This window comes from Pelophylax lessonae (genome assembly GCF_965119305.1).
Source record: "Pelophylax lessonae genome assembly, chromosome: 13".
Classification (NCBI taxonomy): Eukaryota; Metazoa; Chordata; class Amphibia; order Anura; family Ranidae; genus Pelophylax; species Pelophylax lessonae.
Window position 1 is genome coordinate 189,692,154 of NC_138780.1, and position 25,196 is coordinate 189,717,349.

Here is a 25,196-nt window from a genome sequence, read left to right on the forward strand (position 1 = left end):
AGCAGCCAGCATCAGTAGAATCTTCAGCACACCCCTGCACCCCTTGCATATATTCAGTACTGAAGGTGCCGGAACTGCGTTCCCCCGCGTTCCTGCTGAAAATAAGCCCTGATATTACATATTATATCACATAAGTATAGATACATATTATATATTATGTGATATAATATGTATCATTAGGATATAATATATATCTTTACTTATAAATAATGATACATATTATATCCTATAAATTAAAGATACATATTATATCACATAAGATATAATATGTATCTATACTTATGTGATAGAATAAGGATCATTATTTATAGGATATAATATGTATCTTATGTGATATAATATGTATCATTATTTACAGGATATACCATGTATCATTATTTATAAGATATGATATGTATCTATACTTATGTGATATAATATGTATCATTCTTTATAGGATATAATATGTATCATTCTTTATAGGATATAATATGTATCATTCTTTATAGGATATAATATGTATCATTCTTTATAGGATATAATATGTATCTATACTTATGTGATATAATATGTATCATTATTTATAAGATTTAAGATGTAGCTTTACATATTTGATAGAATATGTTTTATTAATTTATAAGATATATCTTTACATATGTGATATAATATGTATCATTATTTATAAATAAAGATAAATATTATATCTTCTAAAATCCATATTATATCATATATGTATCTTCACTTATATGTTATAAAATAAATGAATACATTATAAAAAAAAAAAAAAAAAAAAAAAAAAAAACAAATAAAAGAAAATAATAAAAAGTAAGAAAGTGTCAGAGTCCCGCTTATCAGCATCAATCTCCGCCGCCCCCCTCCGCCGCCCCCCTCCGCCGCACGAGTCCTGAGCTCGCCTCTCTCCCTGCGCACTTAAAACTGCCACATCCAGAACTCTTGTCTCCGTGGCAACTGGATACTCTCCCTATCAACTGAGAGAGGGTTGCCATGGAAACACATATACAAGACAAATTCCTCCTCGCAGCCGAGGACCAGATGGCAGAGAATACGGAAACTCACGGGCAAAAGGGACATTGGGAGGAAGGAAGGGGGAGGGGACGCCCGGTGACCGGTTAGATCCGGGACCGCGGACAAACCCTTAAAATGTGTAATAAAATGTGTCTAATATTTTTGGGTGGGTCCGCCTCTCTAGATAGACAGGTAAGTATAGATTAGAGATTAGGAGATTTTCACTGAGACAGCATTAAGGCATGTGCTACAAAAGTAATGGAAATGGTTAACCATGTACCTTCATCCTAAAAATGATCTCAAAACCTTAAAAACAAATGGGCTAAAGGACTTTTATGGTACAGCATGAACTGACAAAATGTTATAGAAAATAAACATGTTGAATCTGGTTATATGTTCATATACTATTTGTATATTATTGTTGGGTTTGTATTCCCTCCTGAGCTATACTCCTGACCAGTGGCGGCCCGTCCTTTGGGGGCGCCAGCCCCCCATCCATGCGTCCGGCCCCCTAATCTACATGCAGGGCGCCGGACGCATGGATTCCAATGGGTTATTTCTTTTTTTTTTTTAAAGCACGTGATTAGAGCCAGAGGCCCTAATAGGCTTCAAAAAAGGGTGGGCTCGGGGCACAGAGCACTGAGCCCACCCAGTTGTGTGACAATAGCGAATGAATATTCGCTATTGTCACACGGATCCTCCTCCTGGCCAATCATGAAGCGGGTCCTGAGACCCGTGTCCCGATTGGCTGAAAGGAGAAGCCATGCCATTGGCCAATGAGGAGAAGGTGGAGGAAGGAAAGGCAGGAGACTAAGGAGAAGTCGCCGCCGCCGCTGCCTGCCCTATACATGTTCAGGGTGAGTGAGCCAGCGACCGGGGGAGGGTATGGTGTGCAGGCTGGTGTGGTCCGTCTGGTCACCGACCTCCCCCCCCCCCCCACCGTCTGGCCACCCCCCCACCCGGCCCATGGAGCACCAGCCGCAACTGCTCCTGATGAAGCAGAAATAAAGACGAAACATGTAGAGTAAGATTGGAGATACCTCTCTGGGGGGGCCCCCAATGGGGGAAGATACCTACAGTGAATACCCAATCAATTTAAGAGGAAATACTACGTTCCTTTAATATAATAAACTGTTTTCTTGGTTGATGTATGTGTATTGTCATGTCTGGCCCTATATGGGGATTTTTAGGTTTATGTATATCCAATAAATTTTTGTATTTTCTATAACATTTTGTCAGCTCATGCTGTATCATAAAAGTCCTTTAACCCATTTGTTTTTTAGATTTTCACTGAGACGGGCCAGCGTGCACATGGCTGCCTTCTATGTGAGAAAAAAACACCTGAACCTTCGATGGACAACTTTGGCTTACCTAAATAGTTTTTAACAGGGTGGATAAAAATCGATGATTTTTTTTTTTTATTTAACCACTTCCCACCCAGCCTATAGACAAATGATGGCTGGGCGGTGAGTTTGTTATCCTGAGTGGACGTCATATGACATCCTCTCAGGAAGCGCCGATCACACGGCTCCAGTTCCGTGCCGTGGCGTGATCTGTCACCGTCTATGTCCGCAGGACACAGCCAATGACTGATCAGTGTACCGGTGTTCCGTGAGAATTACCTACCCGTGAGAAAAACCTACCCTCGTCACTTCCGGTGCACGGCAGTGTGTGTAACGCGAGCAGTTACATTAAAACTGCTGTGCTGCACTATGAGTCATCTCCGCTCCTGTCCCGGTCACTTCCCTGATCTCGGCAAGTAAATATAAAAGCGGCGGCGGTTGTATGAAAAGATAAATCACGGAGCCGCCAGCCGCTTTTATATTTACTTGCCGAGATCAGGGAAGTGACCGGGACAGGAGCGGAGATGACTCATAGTGCAGCACAGCTATTTTATGTCACCGCCGCGTCGGTAGGTTTTTTTAACGGACACCGAGATCGTTTCAGACTAGTGCGCATGCGCACTAGTCTGATCCCCAGCTCTTCCATTAGGTCTCCGGGGCTGTGAGCATGCGCACTGCTGCGCTGCTCAGCTGTTCCTGGCCGGAAGTGACGAGGGGTAGGTAATTCTCACGTTACACCGGCTAACTGCCGGTACCATGTGACCGCCGGAATGAATCTCAGCAGGTCCCATGACTGTCGTTCACGATGGATGCCTTCCTTTAATGCCATCCAATGTGTACAATTATGTTGCTAGCTAGGATTGGTCAATTCGATCACATGGTACAGACAGGGCCAATCACAGCCCACCTGTAGCATGTGATTAGCTTTTGACCAATCACAATAATACAAAAAAAAAAAACACAAACACTTTTTTTTTTGTACTGTCACCAATCAGTGTTCCTGATCACCACCACACCAGTTATTGTATGATGCTGTACTGCACTGGTGACAGTATAGAAAAAAACAAAATTATGAAAAAAAATGTTAATTTCTTCATTTTCCAAAATATTATAAAAAAAAAAAAAAAAAATACAAATTTCAAAAAGGCCATGCCTCTTATTAAATACCTTGGACTGTCTACTTTCAAAAAAGGGGTAATTTTGGGGGGTATTTCTATTGCCCTGGCATTTTAGCGATTCTATAACTTTTTCACAGACTAAATAATAAACACTGATTTGGGTAATTTATACCAAAGAAATGTAGCCCAATACATTTTGGGCTAAATTTATGAAGAAAGATGATTTGCAAATTTAACAGAAATTAAGAAAAAAAGTGTTTTTTTTTTTTCAAATGTTTCTGACTTTTTACATTTATTTTGTAAGAAATTAAAAAAAAAAAAAAATCCCAACGGTGAATAAATACCACCAAAAGAAAGTTCCATTTGTGTAAACAAAATGATAAAAATGTAGTTTGGTTACAGTGTTGCATGATCATCCAATTGTCATCGTTATACAGTGCTGCATTTTTACCGTGCTGAAAACGCAACAAAACCGCAATCCTTTTAAATCCTTTAGCACTCTTTGCACCACTCCGCTGCAGGTGCATTGCATTTTTAAAAGTATTGCATGCTATATACTTTGCTGCGTTTTTACAAAAGGGCACCAAAAACGCAGCTCCCCACTGAAATTAGTAAAAAAAAAACGTGGCCAAAAGCACCTGCATTGCATTTTTGGTGCATTGTTTGAGTCACGTGTCCAAGTTTTATGGGTGCATGCTGGGTAATAAGCACCCAGAAAATGCACCAGAAACGCATCACGGAAGTGGTAAAAATGCATGTGCACAAAGCAGTGTGAAAGCAACCTAAAAGGGGGCGTGGATTTGATAAAGGGGCAGGTAACCCCGATAATGGAGCAAGTAATCCTGGAAAAGGAGTGAAGAATCTAGACAAAATGGGCGGAGTAAATCAGATTTATGAACTCTGCAACCTTTTCCAAGCATTTTCCTCTCACGTCTGTTTTTCTATATGTACAGACAGGTGTCTGACCGTTCCAGGAGCTAAATCAGGAGCGCAGAGGTCTTTATGCGATATGACATAATGACGCGGCCTCTCTCTTTTCGGGTTAATCGCCTCCGTTGTCTGCGCCGACTTTTAATTGCATAGTAATTATGGAAATGGCCTGACGACAAGAGCGATCAGCTGGTGCGTATAGCAGGCAGTGGGCATCGACCAGCCCGATGGCGCTGCAGCTGGTGGGGAAAGCGAGCGTGACGCAGTGATGCCCAGCAAGTGTACCTGCCCCCCCCACCCCCCCACCCCATACATTTTGGTGTTTTTTTTTTGTCTGAGTATAGATCTAGGTTTGTCCCAAGCAACATTGAATCTTACTGTTGTCGGACTCCTTCCCTTTGCTGAATGTCTATTCCAAGCATCAATTATCCTTTAGAGTAGTTCATACCTGAAATAGACTTCCAGCAGGGGTAGGGAGTCCGTCAACAGTAAGTGAATGCAAACATGCTTGGGACAAACATAGATCTATACTCACAGTAAAAATTAATTTAAAAAAATAATGTAAAATGAAAAAAAAAAAAAACAACAACATGCAGATTCGATGGACCGCTTCCCCCCCCCCCCCCCCCCCCATGTCACACTTCTATGTTTTTATCAGGATCCCCTTCCATTTGTTTTTTAGGATCCCTGCTCCCCTTTTATCAGGATCCTTACAACTTTGTCAGGATCCTTGCCCCTTTGTCAGGATCCTTGCCCCTTTGTCAGGATCCTTGCCCCTTTGTCAGGATCCATACCCCTTTGTCAGGATCCATACCCTTTTGTCAGGATCCATACCCTTTTGTCAGGATCCTTGCCCCTTTGTCAGGATCCTTGCCCCTTTGTCAGGATCCATACCCCTTTGTCAGGATCCATACCCTTTTGTCAGGATCCTTACCCCTTTGTCAGGATCCTTACCACTTTGTCAGGATCCTTGCCCCTTTGTCAGGATCCTTGCCCCTTTGTCAGGATCCTTGCCCCTTTGTCAGGATCCATACCCCTTTGTCAGGATCCTTACCCCTTTGTCAGGATCCTTACCCCTTTGTCAGGATCCATACCCCTTTGTCAGGATCCATACCCTTTTGTCAGGATCCATACCCTTTTGTCAGGATCCTTGCCCCTTTGTCAGGATCCTTGCCCCTTTGTCAGGATCCTTGCCCCTTTGTCAGGATCCATACCCCTTTGTCAGGATCCATACCCTTTTGTCAGGATCCTTACCCCTTTGTCAGGATCCTTGCCCCTTTGTCAGGATCCTTGCCCCTTTGTCAGGATCCATACCCCTTTGTCAGGATCCTTACCCATTTGTCAGGATCCATACCCTTTTGTCAGGATCCTTACCCCTTTGTCAGGATCCTTGCCCCTTTGTCAGGATCCTTGCCCCTTTGTCAGGATCCATACCCCTTTGTCAGGATCCATACCCCTTTGTCAGGATCCTTACCCCTTTGTCAGGATCCATACCCCTTTGTCAGGATCCATACCCTTTTGTCAGGATCCTTACCCCTTTGTCAGGATCCTTGCCCCTTTGTCAGGATCCTTGCCCCTTTGTCAGGATCCATACCCCTTTGTCAGGATCCTTACCCCTTTGTCAGGATCCTTACAACTTTGTCAGGATCCTTGCCCCTTTGTCAGGATCCTTGCCCCTTTGTCAGGATCCATACCCCTTTGTCAGGATCCATACCCCTTTGTCAGGATCCTTACCCCTTTGTCAGGATCCATACCCTTTTGTCAGGATCCTTACCCCTTTGTCAGGATCCTTACCACTTTGTCAGGATCCTTACCACTTTGTCAGGATCCTTACCACTTTGTCAGGATCCTTACCATTTTGTCAGGATCCTTACCCCTTTGTCAGGGTCCTTACCCCTTTGTCAGGATCCTTACCCCTTTGTCAGGATCCTTACCACTTTGTCAGGATCCTTACCACTTTGTCAGGATCCTTACCACTTTGTCAGGATCCTTGCCCCTTTGTCAGGATCCTTGCCCCTTTGTCAGGATCCTTGCCCCTTTGTCAGGATCCTTGCCCCTTTGTCAGGATCCTTGCCCCTTTGTCAGGATCCTTGCCCCTTTGTCAGGATCCTTGCCCCTTTGTCAGGATCCTTGCCCCTTTGTCAGGATCCTTGCCCCTTTGTCAAAATCCCCTGCCAATTTGTCAGAACCCCCCCCCCCCCCCCGCCCCTTTAGTAGCTTTTCCCCTCCCATTTATAAGAATTCCATGACCCAAACATAGATCTATACTCAGATAAAAAAGTTAAAACACACACACACCCCACCCCAAAAAAAGTAAAATAAGAAAACACCCCCACAAAACTAACAAAATAAACAAAAAACATAAAAAAGACCCATAAAACAAAAATAGCAAAGAAAACAAAAAAAAAAATAAAAACAAAAACCAACAAAAAATAGCAAAGCAAAAAACACAAAAAAAAAAAGCTTATTGGACATACTTATTTTACATTACATTTGCCCGGAGTACAGAATACCAGGCTTAGAAACATAGAAGAGTGGCAGCAGGAAAAAGACAAAGTGGTCTATCGAGTCATGCCCTGTTTTTGTCTTTTTCCTGCTGCCACTCTTCTAGGTTTCTAAGCCTGGTATTCTGTACTCTGGGCAAATGTAATGTAAAATAAGTATGTCCAATAAAAATGACTTCATTTATATTATAGGACAGGAGATCATGATGCCAGAAAATTAAGTATGGCAACAGCGTGTTGTCGCAGCTCCAGCCTGAAGCACGGTGTCATAGCTTGAACTGAGGTCAGGGTGCTGAGATGTTTTCAGGATGTACAGCACCTCGCCAGCCCCTCCCACCAGCCCTGATCTGTCTGCATTGTATAGAGATGCAGAGAGACCAGGAGCCATCAGTGAGGGAAACAGACACAAGGCTGGTACACGGCAATGATTGGAAAGCCCTGCTTAGAGAGGCACAACCTTGAAATCGGCTCCCATTTTAAATGATTTTGGTGGTTGAACAGCTGCCTACAACAACTGCTTCTGCAGCAAAATATTTTCCCTGCTGCCCTCAGACTGAACGGAAAAGTCTCCAATTCATGAATATGACATTTCTAACTAAATTTCCGCACCACAAAATAAAGAGGGCTGAATAACCCGGCTCCATAATGAATCGGCTGTGCGGGTCATATAGTTGCACTCAATCAGGAGAACCGCCTGGAACATCTCATTACAAGAAGCGTCGAGGATCGTCCCGGAAAGGTCAGCACCACAATTCGTACAATCATCAGAATATATCCAGATCCTCATTCTGGGCTTCGCAGAACGCACACGGGGCTCCGTCGGGGGTCATTTACGCCAAAGCACGTGCGATGTTAAACATGAATTGTCGCAACACATGGCAATGAGCTGTTTGTTTGTTGACATTCATTCATAAAGTAGCCGTGTCACTGTAATAAACTTGCCAAAATGGGGAGTGAAAAAAAAAAAAAAAAAAACACACACACATATGCAGTAAAGAAAAAAAAAACACACACATATGCAGTAAAGAAAAAAAAAAAAAAAACACACACACATATGCAGTAAAGAAAAAAAAAAAAAAACACACACACATATGCAGTAAAGAAAAAAAAAAAAACATGGAACGCCCCTGCGCTAAAGCAAACCACAACACAATAAAGTGCTACACAGCCAAAACCAGAGCCGGGCAGAGTCAGCCTCTGATACCTTTTGGATTCTCCAACAGTGAGATGTGCCTACTTTAATTCCTGCCTCTGTGCCCAGCCACCTGAAAACCCTATGGGCTGTCCCTACCCACATGGGAGGTAACCAGCCACCTTTGTGTGCTCCCACCCCCCACCCTCTTGGCCTGTTCCTGCCTGCATTTGGGTCATACTCCCTACGGGAGTCTCCACCTACCTTTGTAAACATCCCCAATCAACAGGCTGTCCTCACCCCCTCCTGGGCTGTCCCTGCCTATCTTTTCCCCTACGGGAGCACCCAGCCACTTTTGTATGCTCCCACCCACCTATGCCTCCCCCAATAGGATGTCTTTGCTCACCTTTACGAGTACCCTCACTCAACTCTGTGTCTTCCCAAACAGGCTGTCTCCAGCCACCCCCGTGTGCTCCCACCCCCTCCTGGGCTGTCCCCCTGCCCATCTTATCTTTTTCCCTACGGGAGTGCCCAGCCACCTTTGTGAGCTCCCACCCACATGGGAGTTAACCAGCCACCTTTGTGTGCTCCCACCCACATGGGAGGTAACCAGCCACCTTTGTGTGCTCCCACCCGCATGGGAGGTAACCAGCCACCTTTGTGTGCTCCCACCCGCATGGGAGGTAACCAGCCACCTTTGTGTGCTCCCACCCGCATGGGAGGTAACCAGCCACCTTTGTGTGCTCCCACTCCCCCCCCACCACCCCTCTTGGGCTGTCCCTGCCTGCGTTTGGGTCTCATCCCCCACAGAAGTCCCCACCTACCTTTGTGTGCTCTCGTCCACATGGAAGTTCACCACCCACCATTGTGTGCTCCCACCCCCTCCAGGGCTGTCCCTGCCTATCTTTTTCCTACGGGAGCACCCAGCCACTTTTGTGTTCTTCCACCCACCTATGCCTCCCCTAATGGGCTGTCTTTGCGCACCTTTGTGAGTACCCTCACTCAACTCTGTCTTCTCAAATGGGCTGTCTCCACCCACCGCCGTGTGCTCCCACCCCCTTCTGGGCTGTCCCTGCCTATCTTATCTGTTTCCCCATGAGATTGCCCAGCCACCTTTCTGTGCTCCCACCCACATGGGAGGTAACCAGCCACCTTTGTGTGATACTTAACTGACCAGATCAATATCCCAGGAGTTTAATTGACTTGATGCTATACTCTTGGAATGGTGTCTTTTACACTTCTTACACATTTGGAATTCCCTCAAGATCGCCCTGTGTCTGGGTGCTTTGCCACATGTAAACACCCTCACCGACGCGATTCGGCTTAACTAACGAGACAGTCATTCACAGCAATAGACATTAATAGAAAATCTAGCGTCTCTTATGCATATACCTAGAAATTACATCTTGACAGTGGTGTCACATGCCTTTCCAAAACTAAAAATTTGCATATAAATACATTTTAAGTATTGGATTTAGAGGTTTTTGGTTTCAGTTTCAAGAGCCTGACTGCGGTCACCACAACAGGAAGTGAGAAAATCTCTCCAAGAGGCACAAAAAAAGCTCTAATCCTTTCACACACAAAATTTAAAAAATTTTAGGCCTCCCCCTTTAAGCAACAATAGCTCCACCCCCCATTTATGAGCGTTACGGTCTCCTCACCTGGCTCCGGTCCTTGTCAACCTTCTTGAAACACTTATTCAAGGAGAGATTGTGCCGCACCGAGTTTTTCCAGCCGGTGGGCGCATTGGCAAAGTACGGGAAGTGCTCCAGAATCCAATTGTAAATATCCTTTACGGGCAGCCTCTTGGTGGGCGAGTCCTCGATGGCCATGAAGATGAGGCAGCTGAAGGAATAGGGAGGTTTGCAGTTGGGGTTTTGCTTGGCATCGTAGGGCATGTCCGACTGGGCGGGAGACGGCGGGGTGTCATCAATGTCCTGCACGGGGCTGACGCTCCGCAGGACTGAGTCGCCAAAACTTTTCAGCAGGTTTTTGCTCTCGTGCAGCCAGTTCAGGTTCGTCAGCTCCTCGTCCTCCACAGCGCCCTTCTCCTTATTTATTTTGACAGCAGGCGGCGGGAAGTCGAGGTCGTCGTCGTCATGCAGTGGGTTCGACAGCACGCTGCTTCGGTAGCTGGAGATGCTGATGCCCGTGCCTTCTGGCTTCTTGCTGGGGGGCATAACTGGACCCATTTAGGCGAAGAGCCCTGGAGGGAAAGAGAGAAAAAGAAAGATGGCGTCAGTAGCGGAACAGAGATATCACCACATTTTTATAGCTTAAAGTGGAACTAAACACTCCTATCCTTTTCAGCCAAGGAAGCTGCTATCTTCAGTGATATAGTGTGGGGGGGGGGGGGGGGGCAGCTGGTACGCTCGCCCCAGGCGCAACATTTAGAGGGGCTCAGAATTATTTCTGCACCATCCCAAGTGTGCTGGGAGCCTCTCCAGACTAAAGTGCTGCAGCTATCCCAGGCATTTCTCTGCTGTGGCCTATTGCCTCCCTCTAGACTTCCCGTGAGGCATATCCCAGGCCTTCCTCCACAGCAGCCCATTCCCCCTCCCCAGGACCCCTCCAGTTCAGCTTATTTCGGTACTTCTCTGTGAGGCCTGTCCCTTGGGATCCCTACAAGGAGGCCTCTGTGTGTAGGAGTGGCGGAGATGGAGGGCTAGTGCTTGGTAGAGATGGCGGCGATACAGCCGTTGTTGGTGGTCCTCCCGCTGGGGGATACTGAGGAGCGTCTGGGTGGTAGTAGGACCCCAAAACAGTACTGCCTGGAGCTGGGGAGAGCCCTGATCAGTCTGATGATGGTGTAAGGAGTATCCACCGAGCTACACTGTACTGTGTGGGGATTGGGGAGGGGTATGATGGAGGAGGTGGTGAGTAGTGCTGGGCTGTACTGAGGGTTGGAGATCAATTCCCAGCAGACGTACAGGACTTTACAGTGAGACTTAGTAGGAGTCAGGTAGGTCAGTGTAGTGGTCAGGGTAGGATTTAAGTAGGTCAATGTAGTGGTCAGGTACTGTAGGTCAGCCTAGGGAGTCAGGCAGGTCAGCCTAGGGAGTCAGGCAGGACTGTACTGTGTGGGGATTGGGGGGGTATGATGGAGGAGGTGGTGAGTAGTGCTGGGCTGTACTGAGGGTTGGAGATCACTTCCCAGCAGATGTACAGGACTTTACAGTCAGACTTAGTAGGAGTCAGGTAGGTCAGTGTAGTGGTCGGGTAGGTCAGTGTAGGAATCAATAGGTCAATGTAGTGGTCAGGTACTGTAGGTCAGCCTAGGCTAGGGAGTCAGGAATGTCAGGCTAGGGAGTCAGGAAAGTCAGCCTAGGGAGTCAGGAAAGTCAGCCTAGGGAGTCAGGAAAGTCAGCCTAGGGAGTCAGGAAAGTCAGCCTAGGGAGTCAGGAAAGTCAGCCTAGGGAGTCAGGAAAGTCAGCCTAGGGAGTCAGGAAAGTCAGCCTAGGGAGTCAGGAAAGTCAGCCTAGGGAGTCAGGAAAGTCAGCCTAGGGCGTCAGGAAAGTCAGCCTAGGGCGTCAGGAAAGTCAGCCTAGGGAGTCAGGAAAGTCAGCCTAGGGAGTCAGGAAAGTCAGCCTAGGGAGTCAGGAAAGTCAGCCTAGGGAGTCAGGAAAGTCAGCCTAGGGAGTCAGGCAAGTCAGCCTAGGGAGTCAGGCAAGTCAGCCTAGGGAGTCAGGCAAGTCAGCCTAGGGAGTCAGGCAAGTCAGCCTAGGGAGTCAGGCAAGTCAGCCTAGGGAGTCAGGCAAGTCAGCCTAGGGAGTCAGGCAGGTCAGCACTACTGTACTAGTGGAAGGGACTCAAGCAGTGCTAAAAGTCCACAGGTTAGGGGGAGCAAATGACTTGCCTTGCCACGGGAGCTGACAACCCATGCTACGCCGATGGCCATCTTGGCCTCTATTTGATGTGGCTGCACATGTGATCAGTTATGACACCAGCCATTTGATGGTTTGACAGTTTGGTTGAAAGCACAACCAATTTGACAGTTAGGATTCCTGGCATTCCGGGAACATAAAACTTTTTTTTTTAAATCGATGGGTTTAGTTCCACTTTAACAGCTTCCTGCCAACTGACGTACCTTTACGTCGGCTTGAAGAAGTGGTTGTGCCGAGGTGATGCCTGCAGCTAGAGGCATCAACCCAGGTATCAGTTTTTAGAGCCAGCGGTCGGCTTTCTGGAGATGACAACCGATACAGCTCAGCAGCCGCTCAGCCGTTATCCCAGCGAGTGGGAGGGGATGTACCCTCCCTCCCGCCGCCGCTCTGCCTGGGTCTCCTGTCCCACCGGGAGACCCGAGCAACCAGCCGGCAGGATCCCAAACGAAGCCAGATTTGGCTTTGATCGAGTCTCAGATCATGTAAACTTGTTTACTCAGCTGCCAACGTAAAAAAAACTATAAGTATTCAAAATTTCTGATTTCGGCATTTTGAATACTTTGAAGTGCAGGGGAGGGGTCTGGGGTCCCCTTTTTAAAGCGCCCTTGTCCCTGTGAGCTTGCGCACCAAAGAAAAACGCATACGTAAGTCACGCCTGCAAATGTCTACGGTGTTTAAATCACACATGTGAGGTATCGCTGCAATTGTCAGAGAGAGAGCAATAATTCTAGAAAAATACTTCCTCCGTAACTCTAAACAGGTAACCGTTAAAAAATGTTTAAAGCGTCTATGGAGATTTTTAAGTAGCGCAGTTTGTCCCCATTTCACGAGTGTGCCCAATTTTAAACCATAAAATGTTGGGTATCTATTTACTCGGCGTGACATCATCTTTCACAATATACAAAAAAATTGGGGTAACTTTACTGTTTAGTTTTTTTTTTTTTTTTTAAATTTAGTAAAGTGTACTTTTTCCAAAAAAAATGCGTTCGAAAGACCACTGCGCAAATACAGCAGAACAACAAATATTGCAACGACCGCCATTTTATTCTCCAGCATGAAAGGGACACTTGACAGAAGGTAGGCTTGGGGGTGACAAAAAAAAAAAAGAGGTCTGCGGGATGGGGACCACAGAAGAGTGATAAAGAGATACTTGAGGAATGGGAAGCTCGGGAAGGACAATATAGGAAAAAGCCCATGAGATAGGGGGCACCAATAGAGCAAAAAGGACACCTGTGGTATGGAGGGCTGTGGTTGGGTGATAAGGGAGGCCAGCGGAATGGAGGAACTGGCGGGGCGATGAAGGGAGGCCTGCAGGATGGAGGAACTGGCAGGGCGATGAAGGGAGGCCTGCAGGATGGAGGAACTGGCGGGGCAATGAAGGGGGGGCTGCAGGATGGGGGAACTGGCAGAGTGATCAAAGAGGGTCTGCAGGAGGGGTGCTCTGGCAGGGTGATAAAAGGGGTGGTCTGCCGGATGGGAAACTGGCAGGGCAATAAGGGGAGGCCTGCGGGATGGGGGCTCTAGCGGGGCAATAAGGGGAGGCTTGCGGGATGGGGGCTCAGGCGGGGCAATAAGGGGAGGCCTGTGGGATGGGGTCTCGGGCTGGGCAATAAGGGGAGGCCTGTGGGATGGGGTCTCTGGCAGGGCAATAAGGGGAGGCCCGTGGGATGGGGTCTCTGGCAGGGCAATAAGGGGAGGCCTGTGGGATGTGTGCTCTGGCGGGGCAATAAGGGGAGGCCTGAGGGATGGGGGCTCTAGCGGGGCAATAAGGGGAGGCTTGCGGGATGGGGGCTCAGGCGGGGCAATAAGGGGAGGCCTGTGGGATGGGGTCTCTGGCAGGGCAATAAGGGGAGGCCCGTGGGATGGGGTCTCTGGCAGGGCAATAAGGGGAGGCCTGTGGGATGTGTGCTCTGGCGGGGCAATAAGGGGAGGCCTGAGGGATGGGGCCTCTGGTGGGGCAATAAGGGGAGGCCTGAGGGATGGGGTCTCTGGCGGGGCAATAAGGGGAGGCCTGAGGGATGGGGGCTCTGGAGGGGTGATAAAGGGACACTTGTGGTAAGGTGGGCTTGGAGATGACAACAAAAAAGGGACATCTGCTGGATTGGACCCCCCCCCCCCCCGGTAGAGTAATAAAGGAATGCTTGAGCAATGGGAAGCTCCAACAGGGCAACATAGGAGGAAGCCCATGAGATGGGGGGCACCAGTAAAGCAATAAAAAGGACACCTGTGGTATGGAGGGCTCTGGTTGGGTGATGAGGAAGACCTGCGGAATAGGGGCTCTGGTGGAATGATAAAGGGAGGTCTGTGGAATGGGGGCTCTGGCAGGGGGGGCATACAGGATGGGGGCTCTGGCGAGGCAATAAAGGGGGGCATACGGGATGGGGGCTCTGGTAGGATGATAAAAGGGAGGTTTGTGGAATGGGGGCTCTGGCAGGGGGGCCTGTGGGATTGGGGCTCTGGCGGGGCAATAAAGGGGGGCCTACGGGATGGGGGCTCTAGTGGGGTGATGAAGGGGAGCCTGCGGGATTGGGGGTTCTGGCTGATCAATAAAGAGTCACTTGTGAGACAAGGTGGGGCATAAAAAAGAACGCCGGCGGCCGTTCTAGGCCCTCTGAGAAGCTCCGCTGAGTCTAACGAGGGAAGTCAGAATCCCAGGAGCCTCTAAACAGGAAAATGATATCATCGCTGACAGTAAAGTCATTTAATTGCTCTGTTGCCATGGCGACACGCTGCTCTCTTCAGTGTAATTTGTTTATCTGCCAGTTACCTCCCTGAGAGACGGACCGCCGTTCTGTCAGCGTCTCAGCTCCTTTTACTTTCATTCCGCCGCAGATATCCAACAAGATTTTATCCCAGCCGGGGACAGGGGGCGGAGCTCTGCCAAAGGAGGAGGGGCTTAAAGCTTCCAAATCAACTCATAGAATATAGTTCAGCCTTCTGCAGTATTGCTGACCCACAGAGCTCACAATCTAATCGGCAACAGGTACATATTTAATGTCCTATATTACTCCAACCAAAACTTAGGATTCAGTCACATGCTGGCTCTTGACGTTACAATGTGATTGGACGATGTCTTAGGCTCACCACATACGTTACAATTGTAAAATCTCCTTTAGACCAACAACTATGTAGTGCAAGAGCCCAGATTGATACAATTTGGTTGGATAGATTAGGTAGGTCCTCATATGGATTTAAAGAGCCAATTTCTTCTTTTTTAGTATAGATGTGAGATGTGAGGTCTTTTTGACCCCAGATCTCACAATAAAGAGGTGCTTATTTCTATTACAAGGGATGTTTACATTACTTGTAATAGGAATAAAAGTGATCAAATTAAAAAAAAAAAAAAAAAAGCGTAAAATTAAAAAAATAAAAGATAAAATAAATAGGAAAAAAATAAAAAATTAAAGTGCCCTGTCCCCATTAGCTTGCGCGCAGAAGCGAACGCATACGCAAGTCCCGCCCACATATGTAAACAGTGTTCAAAAGGTAACGCAGTGAACGTTAGAGCGAGAGCAATAATTCTAGCCCTGGATCTCCTCTGTAACTCTAAGCTGGTAACCTGTAGAAGTTTTTTAAAATATCGCCTATGGAGATTTTTAAGTACCAATGTTTGTCGCCATTCCACGAGCGTGCGCAATTTTGAAGCATGACATTGTTGGGTATTTATTTACTCGGTGTAACATTATCTTTCACATTATAGAAAAAAATCGGGCTAACTTTACTGGTTGTCTTATTGGTCGACAGTTTGAGGGGGAAAAAAAAAAAAACGTGCAAAGAATCTTGGCGTTGCTTGGCGATTTTTCGGTCTCTGTTCCTTTCATCTTTTCAAGCACTGAAATTTCGTGTGTATCTCTGCAAGGCCACACACACTGCAATGTGATTGTACAATCTTTAACCACTTCTGGACCGGGCCTTTTTCTGACACTTGTTCACAAGTTAAAATCTGGGGTTTTTTTTTGCTAGAAATTACTTAGAACCCCCAAACATATACATACATTATATATATATATATATACACTGTATGTACTGGTGTGTGTGTATAATATTATATATATATATATATATATATACACACACATACATACATATACACACACACTTTGTACTGGTATATATATATATATATATATATATTATATATATATACACATTATATATATATACATTATATATATATACACAGGGCTTTTTTCAGTGGGAACGCGGGGGAACGCAGTTCCGGCACCTCCAGCACTGAATGTATGTAATGGCAAGGGGTGCTGGGCTTTGCCATGGGTGTCTTTTATTGCTGGCTGGTGGGGGATCTATTGTTGCTGGAGGTGATCTATTTTTGCGGGGGGTTTATTGTTGCTGGGGAGGTCTACTGTTGCTCCTGGGGGACCCATAGTCTCCGGAAGGGATCTATTTTTACAGAGGGGGTCTATTGTTGCTGGGGTTGGTCTTATGTTGCTTGGGGGGGTCAGTTGTTGCTGAGCGGGATCTACTGTTGAGGGAACCGTCTATTGTAAATGGCTGCTGGAGGGTCTATTGATGCTGTCTGTGGGGGGGGGATCTGCTGTTGCTGCTGAAGGTCTATTGTTGTCTGGTGGGTATTTTGTTGTGGCTGGTCAATTGTTGCTGGTGGGATCTACTGTTTCTGGGGGGTCCATTGTTGTTATTTTACTGCTTTTCTTGTTATCATTAACAAATCCCATACAAATTACTTAGTATCACAAATGATACTTGATTCTGTATTCTCTAAAAGGGGCAGTACTGTGAGGTGGGTAGGGGGTGGAACCTAGGAACGGTGCTCGGAGGTAGGTAGGGGGCGGAGACAAGGGGTAACTCCGAAAGTGGGAGTTCCTGCACCTATTCTCTGAGAAAAAAAGCCCTGTATATATATCACACACACACACACTGTATGTACTGATATATTTTATATATATCTTCTTTTTTTTTGTTATAGCAGAGACCCTAGAGAATAAAAATGGAGATCGTTGCAATATTTTTTATCACACCGTATTTGCACAATGCAATTTTTTTTTTAAAAAAAGTGAGAAAACATCCAGCATGCGGCGTTCGCTCTACAGATGTGGTCACTCTTGAACCGTCAGCGTGCTGCAACTTCTGCACCAAACTGGCCGTCCCCAGATCACATATTGAGGGGAAAAAAAAAAAAACGGACAGAAGCAGCCAATCTCATTGATGACAATCTGCGCTTATTTTCTCAAATCAGATTGCTGCCACCCGATTGGTGAGCCACATATGGCGCAGGAACTGCGTACAACCAGAGGGGGCGATTCGGTACAGAAGGGTGACAAGACGGGAGAGAACTGAATACTTTTCTTTTTTCATCGGGTAAGAGCCGGTTCACACTAATCCGACTCAAAGTCGCCCCGACTTTGGGCGAGTTTAAAGTCGCCCGTGCAGCGCGACTTCATCGCTGCTTGCAAACTACTTCTCATAATAGAAGTCAATGCATGTCGCTCCGACTTCGCCAAAAAATAGTGCAGGAACATTTTTCTAAGTTGGAGCGACTTGAGACGCTCCGATTAGAACGGTTCCATTGCACAGCATTGGGAGCTACTTGTCAGGCGACCAAGTCGCCTGACAAGTTGAAGTAGTGTGAAACGGCTCTAAGGGACGTTGGAAAACCTCTCCTGAATGCTGGAACTTGACAGCTAGAAACCAACGGTTAAAAATGTCTGTTTTGCCGCGTTTAGCGTTTTTGCATTGTAAAATGTTTAGAAATGTATCCCCACTGACAACACCTATAACCGAAACGCCCTAAGTCTTGGGTGTGATTCGTTCTCCACCGCAGCGGATTTTCTCGGGCGCCCCCATCACTCGCAGACCGTCCGCTGACAACCGGCCAAACTCGCATCGGTCCCAGACACAGAAAAAGCCACCAGACTCAGTCCTGAAGGTGAAGGGTTAATCCCTTAAAGGCACAGCGACTCCTGACTCCAGGATCCAACAGCTGTCAGCTGACAACTTTTTTCCCCTGTTTACAGTTTCCCTGGACAAAGAGGGCGAGCCAGGCAGCTGGGGGAGGGCATATTGTTGAGGGTGGAGAGCAAAGTGGAGAGCTGGTTGGGGGGGAGGGGTATTGTTGAGGGTGGAGGGACAAGTGGGGGGGGGGGGTATTGTGGAGGGTAAAGAGGAGTTAAAGATGGAGAGGTGGGGCAGGGGGGGTTAATAAACAAGGAGGGGTGGAGGGGTTATTGCTAAGGAAGGAGAGGCAGAGGGGGGGTTATTGTTCATGGTGGGGAGGGGGCTTATTATTAAGGGTGGAGCGGTGGAAGGGGGGGGGGGGTAGGCAGGGGAGAAGTATCGTTGAGGGTGGGGAGATGGGGAGGGGGATTATTGTTAGGGGTGGAGAGGGAGGGAGAGATTTTTGTTAGGGGTGGGGAGGGGTGGAAAGGTGGGGAGGAGGATTATTATTGTTAGGGGTGGAAAGGTTATTGTTGAGGGTGGGGAGATGGGGAGGGGGATTATTGTTAGGGGTGGAAAGGTTGGGAGGGGGATTATTGTTAGGGGTGGTGGGGAGGGGGGATTATTGCTAGGGGTGGAGGGGGATTATTGTTAGGGGTGGAAAGGTTGGGAGGGGGATTATTGTTAGGGGTGGTGGGGAGGGGGATTATTGCTAGGGGTGGAGGGGGATTATTGTTAGGGGTGGAAAGGTTGGGAGGGGGATTATTGTTAGGGGTGGTGGGGAGGGGGATTATTGCTAGGGGTGGAGGGGGATTATTGTTAGGGGTAGAGGGGGATTATTGCTAGGGGTGGAAAGGTTGGGAGGGGATTATTGTTAGGGGTGGAAAGGTTGGGAGGGGGATTATTGTTAGGGGTGGAGGGGGATTATTGTTAGGGGTGGAGGGGGATTATTGTTAGGGGTGGAGGGGGATTATTGCTAGGGGTGGAGGGGAGGGGGGATTATTGTTAGAGGTGGAAAGGTTGGGAGGGGGGATTGTTGTTGAGGGTGGGGAGATGGAGATTATTGTTAGGGGTGGAGAGGGGGGGGTGTAATTTATTGGGGTAGAAGGGGGTTATTGTTTAGGTTGGAGAGGTGGCAGTGGAGGGGATAGGTATTTGTTGGGGGGGGGGTATTTGTTTAGGGTGCAGAGTGGCGGTGGGTAATGGTTTGTGGGGAAGTGGGGGGGGGGGTAATTGATGGTGGTGGGGAGGTAATTGTTGGTGGGGGGGGGTAATTGTTGGCGGGGGTAATTGTTGGAGGGGGGGGGGTGTACACAGTAGAGTTTATTAGCACTCAATGAAGGGGTTTATAGGAAGGAGTGAGCTGTCAGCAGGGGGGGGGGGGGGGGGCTGCACTCCCTTCTATAATGTACTCAGGGCTCGCTGTGATTGGCTGTGCCGGCGGTCGGTCATTCCTGGTTGCCAGGAGACGTGACAAGCTCCGCTCTTCCTCCATATTCTGCCATGGAGCAATGCCTGGGGGGAGGGGGGGTATTCGGGGTTTGGGAACCCCCCCTAGTTGCCAATCACTGCCCTGCACTACAACACCCAGCAGACCCCCCCCCCCCCCCTCTCTAGGAGGTTCTGCAGCAGCTGTGACACCCAAGGAAAGTTGTCAGAGGTGGGGGAGGGGGAGCCCAGCTCAGGGTAGGACACCGAGGAGGGGGGGGGGGGGGGGCACACAACTCACCTGGCAGATCGGGGTCACCCGGCAGCCGCCCGCAGAGGAGCCCGGAGAGGGGAGGGGCGCAGCACGTGGCTGGGGAAGAGACTCAGACTGAGCTAAGGGGGAGGGGCGGGGCTAACCCGGGAGGGGGCGGGGTCAGGAGAGGGGACACTGTTGGGACAGTTAACCCGTGCAGGACCGGATTACAAAGTTACCAGGAGGAGGAAACTTCATACAAAGTTCGAGGAATCCGATTATTATCATCATCTAGCCGAGTCTAAGAGATTTTTTTAGGGCAGATAAAAATTCTATTCAGTAACATGAATGCCATCCAAAAATGTCCCTATAGGTGTCACCTCTACATTGGTAAATATTATTTATAGAGCGCCCTCCTCTGCCATGGTGTGGTACAGAGGGGGGGATGGGGAATACAAGACATAAAACATTCAGAACTCTCCCGACAATTATTTCGTGAAATGTAACAAAATGAAGAGAGAATTCTAAACATAGCAACAATGTTTCTAATAATAGTAACAAAGTATCTCTGTGTTTATAAATATTTTCTATGAGCGCTGGAGGAGTTCGGACAACAATTTTAATGCTCAGAAATGCTGAGTGACGTCATAATATCACTAAACAACATTTTTTAGTGTTTATTTTTTTATTTTTAAATATATTTATAGAAATCCTATCAATAATAGATATTTCTGTTCTGCCATCAGTGATTATGAATGGTCCCGATAACTGGATTATCTCTATTACCGTATTTGAGCACAACGCACGTTTATTGGTGCGTTTGGTCGCGGCGCCATGAATGGCACCATAACGCACTGCGCAAACGCAGTATGGCACTTAGGGGGAACAATCTGTGTATTGTGGGGCATTGGAAGAAGAGGGGATGCAGCTTTTTATTCGGTTTTTGTTCATTTTGATGCATTGGTGGCATTTGGAGGCGGGGTTTACACTTTTGTGATCACTTTTTAGCTCACTATGGACAAAAACGCTCATCAACTTTGACTCCAGTAACCAAGTCCCTATTCACACCTTGCCATAGCAGAAACAAGTGTGTGCCTGTGGGTCTGCAAACGTGTGAAAAAGGGGCTAACTCACCTGATGCACTTGTGGTGCCATTATTTCTTAACAGCACCCCAAACATGGGTAACAGTCACACATTTTGCCACGTGTTTTCCGCCTGACAAAACATGCAACATGTAAAAATGCATGGATGTAGGAACGTAGTCACCCTCTCTTGGTCCCACCGTATATAGGAACGTAGCCATTAGGGATAGACTGATTATCAGCAAGGCCGATATATCGGTGGCCGATATGCACTTTCCCCGATATATCGGTATCGGCCCCGGGACTGGCCAATATTGCCAATATTTTTGTGACGTCTTTCTGCCTTATTAGGCCGCCTCCCTCAACTTAGACAGCCTCGTCTGGAGTCGGGATTAGTCTCGCGAGAGTGTATCACAGTAATACACCCACCCATAGCAGCCTGGTGCCAGCCAGCAACCCACATCCACAGGCCCTGTACCAGCCAGCCACCCACCCACCCACAGGCCCTGTACCAGCCAGCCAGCCAGCCACAGGCCCTGTACCAGCCAGCCACCCACAGGCCCTGTACCAGCCAGCCACCCACAGGCCCTGTACCAGCCAGCTAGCCACAGGCCCTGTACCAGCCAGCCAGCCACAGGCCCTGTACCAGCCAGCCACCCACCCACCCACAGGCCCTGTACCAGCCAGCCAGCCAGCCAACCACAGGCTCTGTACCAGCCAGCCAGCCACAGGCCCTGTACCAGCCAGCCAGCCAGCCACAGGCCCTGTACCAGCCAGCCAGCCACATGCCCTGTATCAGCCAGCCACCCACAGGCCCTGTACCAGCCAGCCAGCCACCCACAGGCCCTGTACCAGCCAGCCAGCCACAGGCCCTGTACCAGCCAGCCAGCCACAGGCCCTGTATCAGCCAGCCACCCACAGGCCCTGTACCAGCCAGCCAGCCACAGGCCCTGTACCAGCCAGCCAGCCACAGGCCCTGTACCAGCCAGCTAGCCACAGGCCCTGTACCAGCCAGTCACCCACAGGCCCTGTACCAGCCAGCCAGCCACAGGCCCTCTACCAGCCAGCCACAGGCCCTATACCAGCCAGCCACCCACAGGCCCTGTACCAGCCACCCACAGCCCCTGTGCCAGCCACCCACCTACCTACCATAGGGTGCCAGCCAGCCACCCACCACAGTATGCCAGACAGTAAGCCATTCACCACAGGGTTGCCAGACAGACAGCCATCCACCACAGGGTGCCAAAAAGCCAGCCAGCCATCCACCACAGGGTGCCAGTCAGCCACCCATCCACCACAGGGTGCAAGCAAGCCTGCCACCCATCCACCACAGGGTGCCAGCCAGCCACCCACCACAGGGTGCCAGCAAGCCAGCCATTAAGCATTAAACAAAAATAACACGTTCAGTACCAGATTTGTGTCAAAAATGGTCTTTATTTTTCAAAACTTTAAATGTACAAAATATCAGCCGATACCGTAGGAACGTAGCCACCCTGTCGTGGTCCCACTGTATATAAGGACATACACTAATGTCAAAAGTATTGGGACACCTGGCTTTAGTGCCGATTCACATTTCTGTGATGACAGAGATCGCATGTAATTCGGAGCGCACTGCTCCTAAAATTACATGCGATCTCTGTGCGGTGCAAATTCAGCCATACAGGCTGAATTCGCACCGCAATCACACCCAACTCGCACAGGACCCTTTTTTGGTCCGCAGCAGAATCGGATCGCATGGTGGTTCACACTAGTGCGATTCGATGCTGTGCAAACTTTCAGATCGCACTGCGATATGCGATCTGATCTGGGGGTGTCGTTAACTTTTAATTGACACCCTCAGCGTATCGCATATGGCAGTGTGAACTGCCAGGGGTGCGGATGCAATGCGGGAACACGCTGTATATTCACAGCGTTCCTGAATCGAAGAAATGTGAACCGGCATTAACACACACATGAACTTTAATGGCATCCCAGTCTTAGTCTGTAGGGTTCAATATTGAGTTGGCCCACCCTTTGCAACTATAACAGCTTCAACTCTTCTGGGAAGGCTGTCCACAAGGTTTAGGAGTGTCTATGGGAATGTTTGACCATTCTTCCAGAAGCACATTTGTGAAGTCAGGCACTGATGTTAGAGAGAAGGCCTGGCTCGCAGTCTCTGCTCTAATTCATCTGTCGGGTTGAGGTCAGGACTCTGTGCAGGCCAGTCAAGTTTCTCCACCCCAAACTCGCCTGCCACTGGGACCACTTTTTTGAGAAAGAGGATTGCCCACCCAGTAAAAAATACCAGGGTTTTGGCAGATATCAAAGTAACGACATATAACCGCGGTGGGTGGTCCGGAAGTGGTAAAGAAACAATTTAATGAAAAACAGATTACAGGGCCATTAAGTAGTGGATGTGTATGAAATATTTTTGGACAATAAAGATATAATTTAGTGTCACCATTCCTGGTTTACATGGAGGCCGATTTTAGCCCATGGCGGGTTTACATGGAGGCCGATTTTAGCCCATGGCGGGTTTACATGGAGGTCGATTTTAGCCCATGGCAGGTTTACATGGAGGCCGATTTTAGCCCATTGCGGGTTTACATGGAGGACGATTTTAGCCCATGGTGGGCTTACATGGAGGCTGATTTTAGCCCATGGCGGATTTACATGGAGGTCGATTTTAGCCCATGGCAGGTTTACATGGAGGACGATTTTAGCCCATGGCGGGTTTACATGGATGCCGATTTTAGCCCATTGAGGGTTTACATGGAGGACGATTTTAGCCCATGGTGGGCTTACATGGAGGCTGATTTTAGCCCATGGCGGATTTACATGGAGGTCGATTTTAGCCCATGGCAGGTTTACATGGAGGACGATTTTAGCCCATGGCGGGTTTACATGGATGCCGATTTTAGCCCATGGCAGGTTTACATGGAGGCCGATTTTAGCCCATGGCAGGTTTACATGGAGGACGATTTTAGCCCATGGCGGGTTTACATGGAGGGCAATTTTAGCCCATGGTGGGTTTACATTGAGGACGATTTTAGCCCATGGTGGGCTTACATGGAGGCCGATTTTAGCCCATGGTGGGCTTACATGGAGGCTGATTTTAGACCATGGCGGATTTATATGGAGCTCGATTTTAGCCCATGGTGGGTTTACACGGAGGCTGATTTTAATGGACTATATATAGCAAACCATATACAACTTATCTGTTATCAGGTCTCGAATCTAACACAAGCGAGATCATAGGAAGGGTTACGCACCATCTGCATAAAGTTCACAGGAAACAATCGCGCTCGTTAGATTGCAGATTTTGCCCACAGCAAAATTCTGTGAGAAATTATCCAGGTGAGCGGAGCCCGCAGAGGAGACTGACGAATCAGAGCTGTGAGCGGGGGCTACCGTCCGTCCGCATCCTACCAGGGACAGAGAGTCTGAACAAAGACCACAAATCCTACAGCACATGGGGCTTATTCACCAACATAGATATCCATCCAAATCATTTTTAATAAAAGTAAACCCAATGACGTGCGATGGGTCCAGTATCTATCACCATCTGAAAAGCGTTCCATACTTTTACCGCCCTTTTGAACAAAGCCAAAATATCTCTTTAAAACGTAGGGGTTTGTTCGCAGGAGCTTTATTGGGTTGCATTGCGCAGCGCAGTCCCAAAGCAAGAACATGGTGATTTGTCTTTACCTTAGAAAAATAGCAGTGCAATGCTTTCAACCAAAAGAAAAAATAATAAATAAAATAAATTTAAACAAAATATAAAAAATAAAAAAATAAAATAAATAAATAAATAGAAACCTCTATACAGTGGGGATCAAAAGTTTGAGCACCCCAGGTATAAATTTGTATTAATGTGCATAAAGAAGCCAAGGAAAGATGGAAAGGGCATCAAATTACAGATTAGACATTCTTATAATATGTCAACAAAAGTTAGATTTGAATTTAGAATTACAGAAAACAAAAAAATAGTGTCTGCAAAAGTTTGGGCTCCCTGCAGAATTTATAGCATGCATGCATTGCCCCTTTGCAAGTCTGAGACCTGCCAGTGTCATGGATTGTTCTCAATCATCGTCTGGGAAGACCAAGGTTTTAAATGCCCAGACTCATCTGACCTTTCCCCAACAATCAGCACCATGGGATCTTCTAAGCAGTTGTCTAGAAAACTGAAACTGAAAATAGTTGACGCTCACAAAGGTGGAGAAGGCTATAAGAAGATAGCAAAGCGTTTTTTAGATGTCAATATCCTCTGTTCGGAATGTAATTAAGAAATGGAACTGTGTACATCTTAAAAAAAATGCAAATACAAAAAAAACTCTCATGAAAAAACACCTTAAGACATCCACTACAAACACCGGTTCCCTGGTTGTCTCTTCAACCTTCATTTAATACTTATTTTATACTTGTATAGCGCCATCAATTTACGCAGCTCTTTTGATTTTTATTACATATTCATATTAGTCCCTGCCCTCAAGGAGCTTACAATCTATGGTCCCTTCATCCTTCAGACTCGGTTTGCATATGTGCGATGACAGACATTGCATGTGATTCGCAGCGCACTGCTCTGAAAATCACATGCGATGTCTGTGCGATGCGAAATTCGCAT

General features: G+C 47.6%; 1 protein-coding gene across 5 annotated transcripts in view; it reads right to left on the reverse strand.

The window, feature by feature from the left end:
* The window catches only part of FOXN3 (forkhead box N3), a 312,655-nt gene that overhangs the window by 187,288 nt on the left and 100,171 nt on the right, over nt 1–25,196 (reverse strand). For 4 of the 5 annotated variants that reach the window (XM_082242801.1, XM_082242797.1, XM_082242799.1 and 1 more), the window contains exon 2: nt 9,694–10,238. In XM_082242801.1, coding sequence (XP_082098927.1) covers nt 9,694–10,224 — 531 coding nt within the window. In that variant the 5' untranslated portion in view covers nt 10,225–10,238. Of the gene's footprint in view, nt 1–9,693; nt 10,239–19,558; nt 19,656–25,196 lie in introns of those variants that run through there. The other variant, XM_082242798.1, reaches the window with a different exon arrangement.